The sequence below is a fragment of the Cnephaeus nilssonii genome, assembly GCF_951640355.1.
Source record: "Cnephaeus nilssonii genome assembly, chromosome: 7".
Lineage (NCBI taxonomy): Eukaryota > Metazoa > Chordata > Mammalia > Chiroptera > Vespertilionidae > Cnephaeus > Cnephaeus nilssonii.
The window spans coordinates 81,326,336-81,342,461 of NC_137078.1; the positions used below are offsets into that span (position 1 = coordinate 81,326,336).

Below are 16,126 nucleotides of genomic sequence, written 5' to 3' on the forward strand. Positions count from 1 at the left end.
TGTTAAAAGCCAGTTCACTTAATGACTGGTTTCTTTGAATGTTTTATACATCTGTGTGGGTATCCTTTTATTTCTGTTAACCCTGGGATTTAAAAAAAAAACCCCACCACACACAGCCATTTGGCTGCAGGCATTTCCTTTTGTGAATAAATATTTATCAGATTTGCAGCATTTGATGAATGACAGTATTATTTTGTGCCCTTGTGAGTGTCTTTGTCTAGCATGATTCTTTTAAGGACTCTAAGCCCATTTGTGGAAAGATAGTACAATTAATCACCATAAATTGATATGCATTATCTAAAGGGATACCAGAATCCTAATAAAAGATAGTTTTAGGTAAAGTGGCCTATTGTTCAATCTGAATCCCTCTTCTCCCTGTCTCCCAGGTGGTTCTTGGGGCCTGGCCCCCAACACTATGAAGAGCCCTTGCTGAGGCCATGAGGGGTTACCATGGCGACCGAGGCAGCCATCCCCGCCCAACCCGCTTTGCTGACCAGCAGCATATGGACGTGGGCCCAGCTGCCAGGGCCCCGTACCTGCTGGGCTCCGGGGAGACCTTCTCCACCGAGCCCCGCTTCTGTGCCCCGAGAGCTGGCCTGGGACACCTTTCTCCGGAAGGGCCCCTGAGCCTGAGTGAGGGGCCATCAGTAGGCCCTGAGGGAGGGCCAGGGGGGACTGGAGTTGGGGGGGGTAGCAGCACCTTCCCCAGGATGTACCCCGGCCAGGGCCCCTTCGACACCTGTGAAGACTGTGTGGGCCACCCACAGGGCAAGGGTGCCCCCCGCCTGCCTCCTACACTCCTGGACCAGTTTGAAAAGCAGTTGCCAGTTCAGCAAGATGGCTTCCACACGCTACCTTACCAGCGAGGTCCAGCAGGGGCCGGGCCCGGGCCTGGGCCGGGATCTGGCTCTGCCCCAGAGGCCCGCAGCGAGAGCCCCAGCCGCATCCGGCACCTTGTTCACTCCGTGCAGAAGCTCTTTGCCAAGTCCCACTCTCTGGAGGCCCCGGGGAAGCGGGACTACAATGGGCCCAAGGCTGATGGGAGAGGTGGCTCTGGGGGAGACAGCTACCCTGGCCCAGGCTCCGGAGGCCCCCACACCTCCCACCACCACCACCACCATCACCACCACCACCACCACCAGTCCCGGCATGGCAAGAGGAGCAAGAGCAAGGACCGCAAGGGCGATGGGCGGCACCAGGCCAAGGCCGGGGGCTGGTGGAGCTCTGACGACAACTTGGACAGTGATAGCGGCTTCCTAGCGGGTGGGCGGCCTCCTGGGGAGCCAGGTGGTCCCTTCTGCTTGGAGGCTCCAGATGGGTCCTACCGGGACTTGAGCTTCAAGGGGCGCTCAGGCGGGTCGGAAGGCCGCTGTCTGGCCTGCACTGGCATGTCCATGTCACTGGATGGACAATCGGTTAAGCGAAATGCCTGGCATACCATGATGGTCAGCCAGGGCCGGGATGGATACCCAGGGCCCGGGCCAGGCAAGGGGCTCCTGGGTCCAGAGGCCAAGGCCAAAACCAGGACTTATCATTACCTGCAGGTGAGGCTTGGTGGGGGTGGGGAACAGGGCATCAGCCCTCATAGTGTTGTCACCCAGTAAGTTCTGGAAAGGGTTGGATGGGAGCCAGCTGTTGCCATGATAGAGGGTCTAGATGCAGGGAGGTTCTGCCCTGCTTCATTCTGTAAGACCCTGAGCCACTTTCGGGACCTTGGTTTCCCCATTTGTGCAATGAAGGGGCCCTTTGATTCTGACGTTGTGTGGCAGTGCCAGGAGGGCTTCCCCTTGACTTGCTGTTTCGGACCAGCTGTGCTGGCCTGTCTTGTGAGGTTGGAGGCAGAATGAGGTTGAGGGTAGGCAGTGGACAGGATAGCATGGTGCTCCCTGGCTGTAGCTTCCCTTAAGATGGAAGGTCAGCAGTTGGAAAGCAGCTCTCCTGCCCCAGGCCTTCTCCAGACCTCTTTCTCCTCAAATCGGGGTGGTCCAGATATTGTTGGAATATGAAGGTCAGTTCTGGAATGTCCCTCTGTGGGGTTTGTCATTCTGGGGTGCCTGTGGTAGGATACCCGCGAGGCTGTGGGAGAGCCCTGGGAGCCTGTGCTCTGGGTTTTCCTAGGCTGGGGGCCACACTGGAGTCTGAGCCAGGACAGGGCTTCCTGGGATTGGATGGTGTCGCTAATAGCTGGCTTGCTATCCCCATCCGGTCTCACCATTGTCCATGGTCTCTGCAGATGAGGCTAAAAGCTGTGACCTCTTCTTCTTATGGAGTCTTCATCCATCCCACACTGTCCACTCTCCATCTTCCTACTGAGATGGGGTCTGGGGCTCATCTCACCATCAACTTTCCTCTTTTCTGTCTCAGACACCCCTCACGTACCCCCTGAGCTGTTTTCTTGAGCCTTCTCCTAGTTTTAGGAGGAAAAGTCAATACAAATTCTGGAGTCCAGCAGACTTAGGGTTACCTCCCAAGCCCACATTCCATCTAGTTAATCCACAGTCATTCATTCAGTGAGCATTTCCCGGATGCTGTGGGTACAAAGATGAAAACACAGATGCTGCTTGCAAGGAGCTGTTTAGAGGGGGGACAGATAAGGAAGCAGATAGTGTACAGTGAAAGAAGGCTGTGATAGGAGAGAGCGGTGGGCACCATGGGAGCACAGAGGAGGCATCTCACCTGCCCCGGGATGATGGTGGCCAAGCACCTTCTGGGAAGAATGTCCTCTAAGCTGAACCTCAGTGCAGAAGTGGATTGAGGGTATTTCAGGAAGAAGCCACAGCACGTCCAAAGGGATGGGAATTGAGCTTGCATGTGTCTCTTGGGTGTCACTGGTCTTACTGGTAAGTTGTTCACACGTTAGGACTCTCCTGGGTGGGAAGCTCATGAAAGCTCAAGGGGACAAATGGGTCACAGTGGGAGCAAGAAGGGGTGGGAGACAGAAGGGAGGTTGGAGACTGCTAGGATTCAGGACTTCTGGGTTGGCCTTGGATTGCCCCCTCCCTGGGTAGAGAGGTTCTCTAAGCTGCAATTGAAGGGTCCAACAAAAAGGGCTGAGGAGGGAGTACTGACCTTTCTCCCATCACCGAGCCCTTGTCATTTCTGGAGCCTCACCGCCACTCCGCTGCTCCCTGCTGCTACTCCAGGGCTGCCCTGACCTCCCTGGGGGCTTCCTTGTTAATATGCACCTCACAGTGTCCTGCAGCAGCAGCTACGGAGTGGGAACCCTGCAGTGTGGCAGAGCGTGCCCTGGCTTTCCCATCTGCTAGCCTGCCTCTCTCTGCCTGCCTGTGGCTCCTCTCTGTAGAGTATGGAGAAGGGGAATGATCCATCAGGGTCTGGGGTTCTAGGGCATCTTAGGACTAGGAGGTCTGAACCCATTTGGGGGAGAACAGGGGATGCAGGGACCCTCCAGACAGCTTGGTGTTCCCCTGACACAAAAATGGGAAGCTGACCCCATCAGAGTAGGTGTCTTTGATGGATTCCCAACCCTTTTATTGAGACCCTGTTCCTCTCACCAGTCTCCAGCTCTCCCTCGACCCTGTCTCTGCATGGGTTCCTTCGTGGGGTCCCATCCCATCCCTGGGTCTCTGTCCCCTCACCTAGCTTCATCCCAGAGTCTGTGTCCCTTCCCTGAACCCTGACCCCTCAGACCTCCAGTCCCACCCCAATTTAACCTGTGTTGTTTTTTTTTTTAAAAAAATAATAACAGGTGTTTTAAATCTTCCCTCCCTGCCCCAGTTGTCTCCTCCACACCTTCATTTACACTCATTCTTTACAGTGTAAGCCAACCAGCATGGACGCCCTCACTTTTCTGTCAGCCCACTCATGTAGATCCCCAGCCACCCTCATCCCTTTCCTTCTTGGCTCAAGAGATGCCAGGACCACCCATCCCAGGCTGATACCTCTAGTGGGTTTAAGCCAGTCTCCCCAGGTTTCCCTCCATCCCTGAACTGTCTGTACCCCCCCCCCCCCATTTAAAGACTATCTTTACGGGCTTTTTCACTGGTCCTGAAAACATGTCAAGTCTCTCATCCAAAGAAGAAATTTTTCATCAACATTATTCCCCCTTCCATCTCCTAACTTCCCTTCATACCCATGTTTTTAGACCACAGACCCCACTTCTTCACTTCCTCTCATCCTCCCCTTTACCACAGTCTGGGGAGGAATCCACTGACATCTAAAAAGGGATTTTAAATGTCCCAACAGTGGTCTCTTGCCAGCCTTCCCTGAAAGGTACCTTCCAATGCTTATAATAATAATAGTTAACACATACTGAGCACTTACTATGTGCTGGCATTCTATACGGCTCATTTATCCTTCCCACCAACCCTGCGGTGTAGGCATAATTATTACCAATCACAGATGAGGGAAGTGAGGCCTAGAGATTGATCAGTTTTGCTCAAGTTCACCTACTTAGCAAGTCATGGGCCCAGAATTTGAACATAGATCTAACTCCTGAGCTTCAATTACTAACCTCTGAATGCACTTGACATTTGACATTATCAACTCCTTTTATTCTTGAAATGTCTCCTGTTTCCATGACATGTCATTCTCCTGACTTCCCTCCTACCCCTCTGCCCACTCGTTCTCAGGTGACTTCACAGGCTCCTCTTCCCTTCTTTGCAGCCCCCTTTTAAATGTCAGCGATTCCTCCCCAGCTCCTTCTTTTCCCCTCTGGGTACTTTCATTCACTCCTGTGGATTCAGCTGCTGCCCACGACTCCCACACGTCTGCCTCCAGCCCAGATCTCTCCACGGAATTGCAGAACCAAACATCCAACCACCTGTTCGACAGTCCTCGCCAAACTCACCATGCTCAACCCTGAGCTTTCACCTTCCCCCACCTGTTTCTCTGGGATTCTATGGCTCAGTGAGCAGCAGCACCATCCCCCAGGTCCTCAGCCAGCAGCCTCCAGTCATCCCCGACTCTTCCCTGCCCCCTCACTCCCCACATCTAATCAGGCTCACTGATGCTCCTCAACACCTCTCATTTCCATCTCCTCTTCCCCTCATTGTCACTGTCTTAATTTAGGCCTCATCATCTCTTGCCTGGAGAACAGCATCAGCCTCCTAATTGGTCTCTTCTGCCGCTTGCGCCCCTGCAATTTGTGAGGGCCCTACTCCTGGCCCTCACAATCCATCCTCTGTTTGGACTGTTAAAATGTTCTTTCTGAAACACAAATCTGATGTCACTCCCCTCCTTAAAACCCTCTATGGCTTCTCACAGAGGAGAGGGAGGAGAGATGGAGATTTGGGGATATAAGCAGCTTACGAGGATGAAGGACAAGGAAGGGTGAAAGGTGACTGAGGTCAGGTGACACTTCGCTGATGAGGGTGGGTTGACAGAGGTCACTTTGGCCTCTGATCTTTGACCTTTTGGCACCTACATGTCACTGCCCACCCAGACTCTCCAGGGCAGCGGTCGCCAACCTTTTGAACCTCACGCAGACCACCGGTTGGCGACCGCTGCTCTAGGTTGCCCTCAATTAAGTAGCACCAGGTCCATGCAGGATAATGAGGCATCTCCTGGAAGGGAGGGTACGGCCCGAGCCCTGCCTCCTGCTCTGAATCTGCATGCTCCTGAGTATGGCCTGCCCAAGCCAGGGTAGAGCGCCTCCCACCGGCAGTGGAGAAGAGGGTCCTGGCCTCAGATTCAGCAGGGATGTGTCTGAGAGTCAGAGGCCCCTGTTCCTGCAGGTGCCGCAAGATGACTGGGGGGGTTACCCCACTGGGGGCAAGGATGGAGAGATCCCCTGTCGCAGGATGCGGAGCGGCAGCTACATCAAAGCCATGGGGGATGAGGAGAGTGGAGACTCAGATGGCAGTCCCAAGACATCTCCCAAAGCGCTGGCCCGGCGCTTTGCCTCCCGCCGCTCCTCCAGTGTGGACCAGGCCCGGATCAAGTAAGGACTGGGAGGGGAGGGGAGGATAGGGTGGGGGGCAGGGGGAATGGGAAGCTGATACTGGGGTCCCTGCAGGAGGTGTGTGTAGAGTGAGTACCAGTCTGCTCCCTGCTTAAGGTTCAACTGGGGAGTATCAGTCTGCTCCATAGAAAGAAGGGGTCCTTCTAAGGAGACTTATGTAATACTTTAAACAATAAAGAATTTAAATTAAAAAATATATAATTATACTAAAAAAAGAAAAAAGGTCCTTCTGATAACCCCAATCTGAGTGCCTCTTTGGGAGAGTCCCTTTACCCAGGAGTTTTCTGTGGGATCTTGTCTGGGGGTTTCTGAGGGGTAGAACCTGCTCAGGGCCCCCAATCCTCTCATTCCCCTCCCCTGCCTCCTCACAGACCCCCATTCTGAATCTGGAATTTTGACCTTTCCCAGCTGCTGCGTCCCACCCCGGATCCATCCCCGGAGCTCCATCCCCGGCTACAGCCGTTCCCTCACCACCGGACAGGTAGGGCGAGGCCCAGCATGCCTGGAGGGAAGGGTGGGAAGGGGATTCAGTCCATGCTCAGCCTTGGCCTTAAAGTTAAAGGTCTGGCCAGGGAGAGAGTGCAGGTCTGATTCTGGGGGAACTGGGAAGCCGGCCTTGGGACTCCTGGGACTGACTGAGATTGGGGATCTCAGAGTCATCCTTAAAAACCAAGCGTCCTCAAAGTGATGAGCATGTAATGGCACCCTCAGTTCTCTCAGTTCTCCAGCCCTGCCCTGGCCTGGTTGCTCCAAGCCCACCCCCTGCAAAAGGCAGGATTGGTTGTACGGATGGGTCAGGCAGAGCTGCAGTCTCAGATGATCTGGGCTTGAGTTCTTTCCCCACCACCTGCCCCCGTGGGACCACCAGCAAGAGGTTCTCTCAAGGCCCCCGTTTTCTCATCTGTAAAATGACAAGAGTAGTGGCATTTCTCTCGCAGGGGTTTTGTGAGTATTCAGTGAGAAAATGTATGCAAACCCAAGGTACCTGGCCCCACATTGCTGTTTTATAATTTTGAGTTCTATATTTAAGTGTAGACTTTCCCTTGACTAAAGGGAAGCAAGGCAGTTTAGTAATTAAATGCATGAGATGGGTTTGAATTCCAGCTCAGCTACTTACCAAGCTGAGTGACCTGGGGCAAGTTAGTTGACTTTTTCGAGCCCCATTTTTTCCTATTTAAAAATAGGCAGCATAATAGTGTTCTTGGCACAGAGCCAACAGCCCACGAAGGTTGGCTATTTCTACTGTTTGCTGGGGGGGAGGGGGGGGGGGAAAGCAATGCAAAGGCAATGCCAAAGGCTGTCCCATTGGCTCCTATTGTCGGCTGCTGCAGTCTCTCAGCATCTCTTTGTTACATTTCCTGAATCAGGGAATCTGACTGGCACAGCTATCTATTCACATCAGACCAGCCTCTGTGGCTAAAGCCACTAGTTAATGCGCAGTTCTTGTTTTACCTGACCCGTCAGCAACGTCTAACACAGCTGATGACTCTCTCCTTCCCGAAACACCTTACTCAGTTGGCTTTGAGGACACCACACCTTTTAGGTTCTTCTCTCTCTGACTGCTTATTCTCATTCTGTGCCTACAACTCTCCAGGATCTGAACATTGGAGTTTTTCAGGCCTTAGTTCTTGGATTTCTCTCTACACTTACTTCTTAGGTGAGCTCATCTCATCAGGCTCATGGCTTTGATTATTATCGAGAGCCTGATAACTCCCAAATGTATATTTCCAGCTCAAACCCTCCCATAAATGCCAGGCATGTATATCTAATGGTATATTAAAATATCACTTGGATATTTAGTAGACATCTCAAATCAAGATGTCTAAAACTAAACTGCTGATACTCTTTCCCCCCAAATTTCCTGCTCCATCCAGTGTCTTCTCCATTTCAGGTACTGGCAACTTTATCCTTCCAGGAGCTCTGGTCTGAAAGCTTGAGCCAGTCTTGACTTCCTTCTCTTTCTCCCATCCCACATCCCATCTTTCAGCAAATCCTTTTGGTACTACCCTCAGAGTGCATCCAGGATCCCACCACTCCCCACTGCCTCCACTGTCACCACGCCGGTCCAGGCCACCATATTCTTTTGTCTGGACTGTTGGACTGCCTTCTAGTGTGTCTCTTGCACTTGTTCACTTCATTCTCTCTCAATATAGTCAGAACAATCACTTAAAAATAGACTTATACTCACTCAAAACCCTCACCTTACTTAGAGGAAATTCAAGGGCTTTACTATGATATATAAGGCCCTGCATAATCTGGCCCTTGCTACCTCTGAGTTCCTCTCTCACACTGTTCCTTCCCCTCACCTACTCCAGCCGTACTGATCCCCTTGTTGCTCCTCTGACACCAGTCTTAGAGCCTTTGCATCTACTGCTCCTTCTGCCTGGATCGCTCCTTCCTAGACACTCCCATGGATCTCTCTCTCAGTTCTTTCAAGCATTTCCTCAAATGTTGTAAAATCTAAATTTTAGTTCTCTCCTACCCCAAAATTTCCTATTCCTCTTCTCTGTTTTTTATTTTCTTCTTCTTAGCACTTTGTGTATACATTTCATATTTCTTCTTGGAGATATAGCTTATAATCTTTGCTTTACAGAAGAAGAAACAGGTTTAACACACTAGAGATGTCATTCTATTATCTATAATAATTTTTTTTGCCCTTAAGTCTATGTTTTGGTTTAGTATTTTCCCAGAACATTCTTTTTCCATATTTCAAAAGAATTTTGCCTCCTTATGTTTTATGTATATCTTTTGTAAATAGTTTATAGCTAGATTTTATTTTATCTACATTCTGACAATTGCTTGAGAGTGTAGTACATTTATATTTATTGTGATTTACTGATATGCTTAGATTTATTTCTGTCATTTTACCTTGTGCCTTCTATGTATCCTGCTGTTTGGGCGATGCTTCTTTTTATTTTTAATATATTTTTATTGATTTCAGAGAGAAAGGGAAAGGGAGAGAGAGAAACATCAATGAAGAGAGAGAATCATTGATCGCCTGCCTCCTGCACGCCCTCTACTGGGGATCGAGCCTGCAACCCCGGGCATGAGCCCTGACCAGGAATCCAACCTTGACCTCCTGGTTCATAGGTTGGTGCTCAACCACTGAGCCACGCCGGCTGGCTGTGCTGGGTGATGCTTCTTTACTCCTTTGCTGCCTTCTTTTGGGTCAATTGAGTTTTCTTCATTTTTTCCCCCACCAAATATCACACTGGCTGGCAGTTATTATTCTATATTGATTTGGAAATGTATTTTTACTTTATTTTTGGAAGATAGTTTGCTGATATAGAATTACTGGTTGACAGTTTTTTTTCTTTAAGCACTTTGAATGTACTATTCTACTGCTTTAGCTTCTGATGAAAAGCAAATTGTTAATCATATTGTTTTTTTGTATGTGATGAATTGTTTTTCTCTTGGCTGCTATTAATGTCTTCAACTTTCAACATTTTGAATGTAATATGCCTGGATATAGATCTCTATGTTTAACCCACTTTGGGTTCATTGAACTTCTTTGGCCATTATTTCTTCAGATATTTTTTCTTCCCCTTTATTTCTCTCTTCATCTGAAGTTCTCATTACATGTACATTGGTATACATGTAATATTGTCTCATAGGTCTCTGAGTCTCTCTTCATTTCTAGTGTTTTTCCCCTCTATTCTTCAGATTAGATAATTTATACTGATCAAGCTTCAAGTTTACTGATTATTTCTTGTTCTGAGCCCTCCTAGTAAATTATTTTATTTCTGTTATTATACTTTTAAGCTTCTGATTTTTCATTTGGTTCTTTTTTCTTTTAAAAATAATTTCTAGCTTTTTGTTATGATTTTCTGTTCATTAAATCATTGTTGCAGTGCTTTCCTTTAAATCTTCCTTTACTTCTTTGAACATATTTATAATAGCTGCTTTGTAGTCTTTGATCAGTCAAACATTTGGGCAAATTTTCTTATTTATTTGAATATTTCATAATTTTTTGTTGAATACTAAACATTTTAGGTAATATATTGTAGCAACTCTAGATTCTTACTTTACCTCTCGAAGGTTGTTATTATTTTGTTTATTTGTTAATCTCAAAACTAAATATCTAAAATCCATCTTTCCTGCCAAATGCAAACTCTCCTGTTTCCATCAGTTTTATTCTCTCTTGTTTTTATTTTTAAGCCTGGTTTCCCAGGGGTTGCCCCTGTGTCTACCTAGCATACTGTTCAGCCAGAAATTGGTGAGAGGCTATGCTCAAAAGCACAAGCCAGTAGGACTTCTCTCTGCTATGATTCTATGTATGGCCTGGGAAGTATAATCTTCAGACTGTTTTCACGTCTGCTCTGGCTTTTACTTTTCACCAGGCTCTCTTGTGTTTCCTTTGCACATGTACACAGACTCCATTGACTCAGGGCCTCTCTGGTTTCTGTTGTGCATGCACCCAGCCTCTAGTTAACCCAGGATATATGGAGAGCTTATCAAACTGCTTATGGTGCCTCACCCCCCACCTGGAATTCCCCATTAAATTCCTGGTTAGTCTGCTAGTCCATAGCTTGCCCCAAACAGTGCCAAAACCTCAGCCTCCCAATGCTGCTGGCCATTCCTATTTTTGACACTCCAGTCTACGGACGATGCTCCAGTTAGGTGAGGTCCCTTTGCCATTAGCACTAAAGCAGCTAGTTTTCACAGTCTGCTCCACCCTTGTTGAACTATTGCAACTAATAGAGCTGGGAGCTGGGGGTAATGGCGCAGCTCCAGGCAAGGATATTACAGATTCATGCTGTTCTTACCCAAAGTTCAGTACTTTTCATTAATAAATGCTTCTTTGATTGATTTTCAGAGTGATGAAATAATTGTTTTTGGCAGTTTTGTCCATCTTTATAGTTGTCTTGGATAGGATTTTGGTGTTCTCCTTTTTCTGTCATGCCTGAAATTGAAAGTCTGGAAATTTCTCAGCTACCACCATTATTATCTCTTCAAGTATTGCCTCTTCCAAATTCTATCTAGTCTCTCCTCCGAAACTCCTACTAGTTGTATGTGGGACTTCTTATTCTTTCCTCCACGTGTCTTAACCTCTCCTTCATTTTTTCCACCTCTTTACCTCTCTATGCTCCCATTGGGTAAGTTTCTCAGAGGTATCTTCTGGTTCCCTAAATTTTTCTTCAGTTGTGTCTCATCTACTGTTTAACTCATTAATTGAGTTTTTAATTTCACTGATTTTTTTTTTCCCTTCAGTTCTAGAAATCTGATTTGGTTCCTTTTTACATCTTCATAGTTTTTTTTTCAAAGTTTTATTCTCTTCTTATATTTTCAGTTTTATCTTTTAACATGTTAAGCGCCCAGTCAGTCACCGGTGACTGACACTATACTTTCCGTCCAGAAGACAAAACAGGCTGGGCGCTTAACGTGTTAAGTTTTAGAAATTTTAAGCATATTTTAAAAGCTAATCTGTTTGAGCTAAGGTAACATTAGCTGCTGTTACAGGTAAACCTTGAATTCTCAGGAAGTTTAGTTCTTGTTTGTGTCATAGTTTGTATTAGTTACATAATGCTACATAATGAGTTACCCCGAGCATAGTGTCTTAGAACAACAAATATTTATTATCTCACAGTTTCTGTGGGCCAGAAATCTGAGCACAACATAGCTGGGTGCCACCTGGGTCAGTGTCTCACAGGCTTCAGTCAAGGTGTTAGCAAGGCTGCAGTCATTCAAGGCTTGACTGGAGGAAGATCTGCTGTCGACAGGCCTCAGATCTTGCAGGCTGTTGGCCAGAGGCATCAGTTTCTTGACATGTGGGACTCAACACACGGCTACTCACAACATAACAGCTTACTTCCCCCAGAGCAAAGGCTCTGAGAGAGAGCGAGAGAAGGTATCCAACATGAAAGCCACAATCATTTTGTAATCAAATCTTTGAAGTGGCATTCCATTGTATCTGCCATATTCTATTAATTAGTAGTGGGCCAATAAGTCTAGTCCACACTCACTGGGAGGGGATGCACAAGGGTGTGAATGCCAGCAGTTGGAAATCACTAGGGGCCATGTCAGAGATTGTCTGTCTCTCAGTTTAACATTAGCTCATCTTTAGAAGAAAAAAAAAATTAGCTCATCTTCAGTGGAGCTTTATCTGTGAGAATCCTGAGCCTGGGTTAGAAGTAGTTCCCCCAGAAAATGTTTTGGACTTCTGTTCGACAATTAGAGAATTCTCGGTCTGGGACCATTTTATGTTAAATTTTAATTTAGGTGGGTCTGGCCCCTGCAGGCCCATGCCGACACAGAAGCCTGTGTCTGTGAGAAGATTGGCTTATAGGTACAGATTCTTAAAAGGTTTGCTTCCTTTCCCTTCCCCACAGTGCCTAGACTATGGGCTAGCTCCCTTATCATCAGTCTGTGCTGATACTATCTCCCCCTAGTTTACTTTTCACCAAAGGTGTTCTCCTTTCCTACTTTTATGCAGGTTCTCATTTGGTTCCGTGCTTCCTGTGGGCCCAGAGCCTTACAGCTGCTCCCAAGCGGGTGCTAAAACCTAAGCCCTTTGATTACTGAGACCAGCAATGCCTCCCTCCCCTTCCACCTCCACTAGGCTGTTTGTGGCATTGGCTCACACAGTTAACATTCTGAATTTCCAGTTTCCTCTTTGCTTTTGTCCCCTGGGGACTTACCTTGCTTTCTTGCGAGCTCAGCTATGCATATAAAGCAACGTTTGTTATATTTAATCCGGTGTTTTAGAGTTCTTTGAAATGGGAGGGTTTTTCAAGGTTATCTAAACTATATGCCATATATAAAGTATACAGCCTAGCCCCCAGTTGGACAATCTACCACGGACAATTTTCAATGAGTCCCTACAAAGTATTTTCTTCTAAATATCCTACACCCGTGGAAATATTTATTGAGTCTGAATCTGGGTTGGAGAAAGGCTCAGGTTCTTATTTCCCAAGAGGTTTCTTTTGACTTTGACTCTTCTGAAAGTGGGAGCTAGGGAGCAGGGTGGAAGGAAGGCAGCCCAGGAATAATAGGAGAATTCAAAGTATAATGTTACAATTTCATAATCGTAATACAGTAAAGATCAACTTGAGGTATAACATTCCTCTGAGAGTCTATATGATTCTGTATCTCCCTTGGGTCCTGGTCTCCTGTTCAACTCCAGAAGCTCCTCTTGGCCTGTGGAGATGGGCGGTGTGTGGCCCCAGGGAGCTTCTCACCCTTTCTATCTCTGCCTTGCTACAGAGTTCATTGTGGGGATAACATATGGTTGGGATTTCAAGAGCTTCAGAACCCCTGGGAAAGAGAGGTCTCCGAGAGGTATTTCCATTGCGATTTAAGAACCTCTTGCTACTAATAATAGTAGCTGATGTTCATTGAGCATCTGCTGCATGCCAGATATTATGCCTAGTGCTTTACACACGGAAGAAGGCTGGAGGTACAGAGATAAGCTGCTGAGTGAGAGTTCTTCCATCACTGGATTCCTGACTGGAGACCAGATTGCTCTCTGCTCCACGAGGGACCCTCTGGGCTGGGTCGGTTCTAGTGGGGGAGTATCCTGAGCCTGGCCTAGAAGTAGCAGGAGTTAGATAAGCTCCTGAGCCTCAGGCCACTGCTGGTCCTTGGTACCCCCGGAAGCCTACAGATAGGAAACTGAGAGGGAGACTCACAAGAGTCGTGGTGAAGCCACAGCTGCCCAGGGGTGGGGCTTATGCCAGTCAAATGTGGGCGAACTTCCCAGGATCTTGGATTGATTTTTCCATGGCCTATGACTTTTGTACACTTGTAATAAAGTTCCTTCAGAAAAAGCTGCCAAAAGAAGTCCAGACAGTCCTTTTGTAAATGACTGGCCCCATGTTGGAACCACTGAGTTTTGGATCTCCAGTTAATTTGGCTCTGAGCTTCAAAGCAGCCAAAGCAGAGATGCATAGAGTTGAAGAGCCCCGGGGTCAGATCCTTGAGGTGGGGGCCTGAGTTCATGTCAGTTTAACAAGCTCTCCGGAAGATTCTGCTGTTCAGTCAGCCTGGCATGAGAGCCCGGAAACCTGGCATTTAACTGGTTTTACCACGTACAAGTTGGGCATCCTTGGATGATTCATCTGCCCTCTCTGGGCCTTAGTTTGTCCATTGGTAGACCGGGATAAAAAATTCCTCCTCCATTTGATGTAGAATCCTGTGGTACCATATTATGCTTTTGAGGCTAAGTTATGGAAACACTGAGCTGTATTTTACACATGGATCGAGCCACTCCTTTGGCCTCTGTGGGCTGCACATAAACATGATGCCACGAGTCTGAGAGATGTCACAAGTTGCAGCCATGGGATACTTGCTGTCACACTCACCATGTGGATGCCACTGAGGCCCTTGTCCATGACTTCATTGCAGGGCCTCTACATAATCACTCGTGGGGGAATTTCTCTTGGGCTCCATGACAGGAAGAGTTGTGGCTCTCATGAGCGCTGGCCTGTGTTTACCAGATAGGCCCTGAGACCTTCGCCTGCCACTGACTGAGTGCTGACTGTGTGCCAGTATCTGCACATAGTGCCTCACACGGTTTTGTTTTGTTTTTTTCTCTCCTTCAAATAGACCATGAAGATGGTACCATTAGCATTCCCATTTGACAGAGGCCCCAAAACTTTAAGCAGCTTTCTCAGGCCACGCTGCTAAGAAGTAGGGGGGCCAGCACTTGAGTTCAGCTGGTCTCACTTCATAACTCGTGTGGGCAACCCATGGGCTATACCCCTCGATGCTTTGGCTGCTCTGAAGCTCAGGGTCAAATGTGCACCCATCCTGTGCTCTGGGTGTAGAGCTTACCACTGGATCGCTTCCTTTTCCTACCTTTATTTTATTCCTTTGCTTCAGTTTGCTCGTATAACGCAAACGAAGCTGCAGCCTCTGTGGTATATTTAGTCTTAGCGCAGTGTTGTGTGACAGGATTCTGTGAACAACATTTTTGTTTTGCTCTTTTCTTAGTTGCATTAATTTATTTTTATTTTTTGGAACACTATGGATTCTGCATCACAAAATATCAGAAGTAAAAACAAGAACAATGCTCAGTGGATAGAGCATTGGCCTGCGGACCGAAGGGTCCCCGGTTGGATTCTGGTCAAGGGCACATACTTCAGTTGCAGGCTCCTCCCCGGCCCGGGCCCTGGTTGGGGCTCGTGCAGGAGGCAACCAATCAATGTGTTTCTCTCACATCGATATTTCTCTCTGTTTTTCCCTCTCTCTTCCACTCTCCCTAAAAATCAATGGAAAAAATATCCTCAGGTGAGGATTAAAAAAATAAAAATAAAAACGAGAACCTCATCCAGCAATGGCTGAACTTCCCTTCGAGGTGGAGGGCAGGGACGGAACCAGTCGGCCAAATTAATAATTTTTGCTCCATCACTTACCAGTTATTTCTGTCCTGCCACGTGGTGTATATCTCTATAAGTTGCTTTCAATCAGTTTTACAATGTAGTGGATCATAAATAATAAAATAAAAGCTAGCCTTCCCTGCAGCCCGGCACCCCCATAGAGGGCAAGAGGGTGCCTGTCAAGTCAGGGTCAGGTGAGAGAAACGTGAGGGGCTAGCGCTACACCCAGAGCACAGGGGGAGGGGAAGATGGGGTGGTCTGGAGGCCGAGGTACAGCCACACCTCTGGGAGAGGCATAGATGGGGCGGAGGGGGGAGTATTGAGAGGAAAGACTGGACCCCTAAGTCTGGCCTTAAGGTGTTTTGGGGAGCAGCACAGGGCAGAGGTGCCTTCATCTTTCTTTGCAGAGAATGAGGGTTTCTTTTAGTCCAAATGTAGAAGAGTCGCACACAGACACCGCCTCCGCAGATCTAGACATAGCCCTATGGCAAAGTGCCCCAGAAACACCCCCGCCCCCCCACCCCAGTAACTGTCCTCTCGGCCCCTGTCCCCAGCTCAGCGAGGAGCTGAGCCAGCAACTGGAGGCTGTGTGCGGGTCTGTGTTTGGGGAGCTTGAGTCCCAAGCCGTGGACGCCCTGGACCTGCCCGGCTGTTTCCGCATGCGGAGCCACAGCTACCTCCGGGCCATCCAGGCCGGCTGCTCTCAAGACGACGACTGCCTGCCCCTCCTTGCTGCCCCTGCCTCTGTCTCAGGGAGGCCCGGCTCTTGTGAGTACGCCTCGCTTGCCCCCAGCTGGGCCCTAGGTCGGAGGTGCAGGTTCTGACTCCCGCCACAGCAGTGCGTTGTGACCTTGGGCAGGTCGCTTGCCCCTCTGGGGTGGATGAT

At 48.3% G+C, this 16,126-nt stretch overlaps 1 protein-coding gene across 2 annotated transcripts in view; it reads left to right on the forward strand.

Moving 5' to 3' along the window:
- Positions 1 to 437: 437 nt before the first annotated feature.
- The window catches only part of DLGAP3 (DLG associated protein 3), a gene marked incomplete at its 5' end in the record, with an annotated part of 35,669 nt that continues 19,980 nt past the window's right edge, over positions 438 to 16,126 (forward strand). For both annotated transcript variants that reach the window (XM_079778268.1, XM_079778269.1), the window contains 4 exons: positions 438 to 1,544; positions 5,697 to 5,902; positions 6,332 to 6,404; positions 15,795 to 16,008. In XM_079778268.1, the coding sequence (XP_079634394.1) occupies positions 438 to 1,544; positions 5,697 to 5,902; positions 6,332 to 6,404; positions 15,795 to 16,008 (1,600 nt within the window). The remainder of the gene's footprint in view (positions 1,545 to 5,696; positions 5,903 to 6,331; positions 6,405 to 15,794; positions 16,009 to 16,126) is intronic.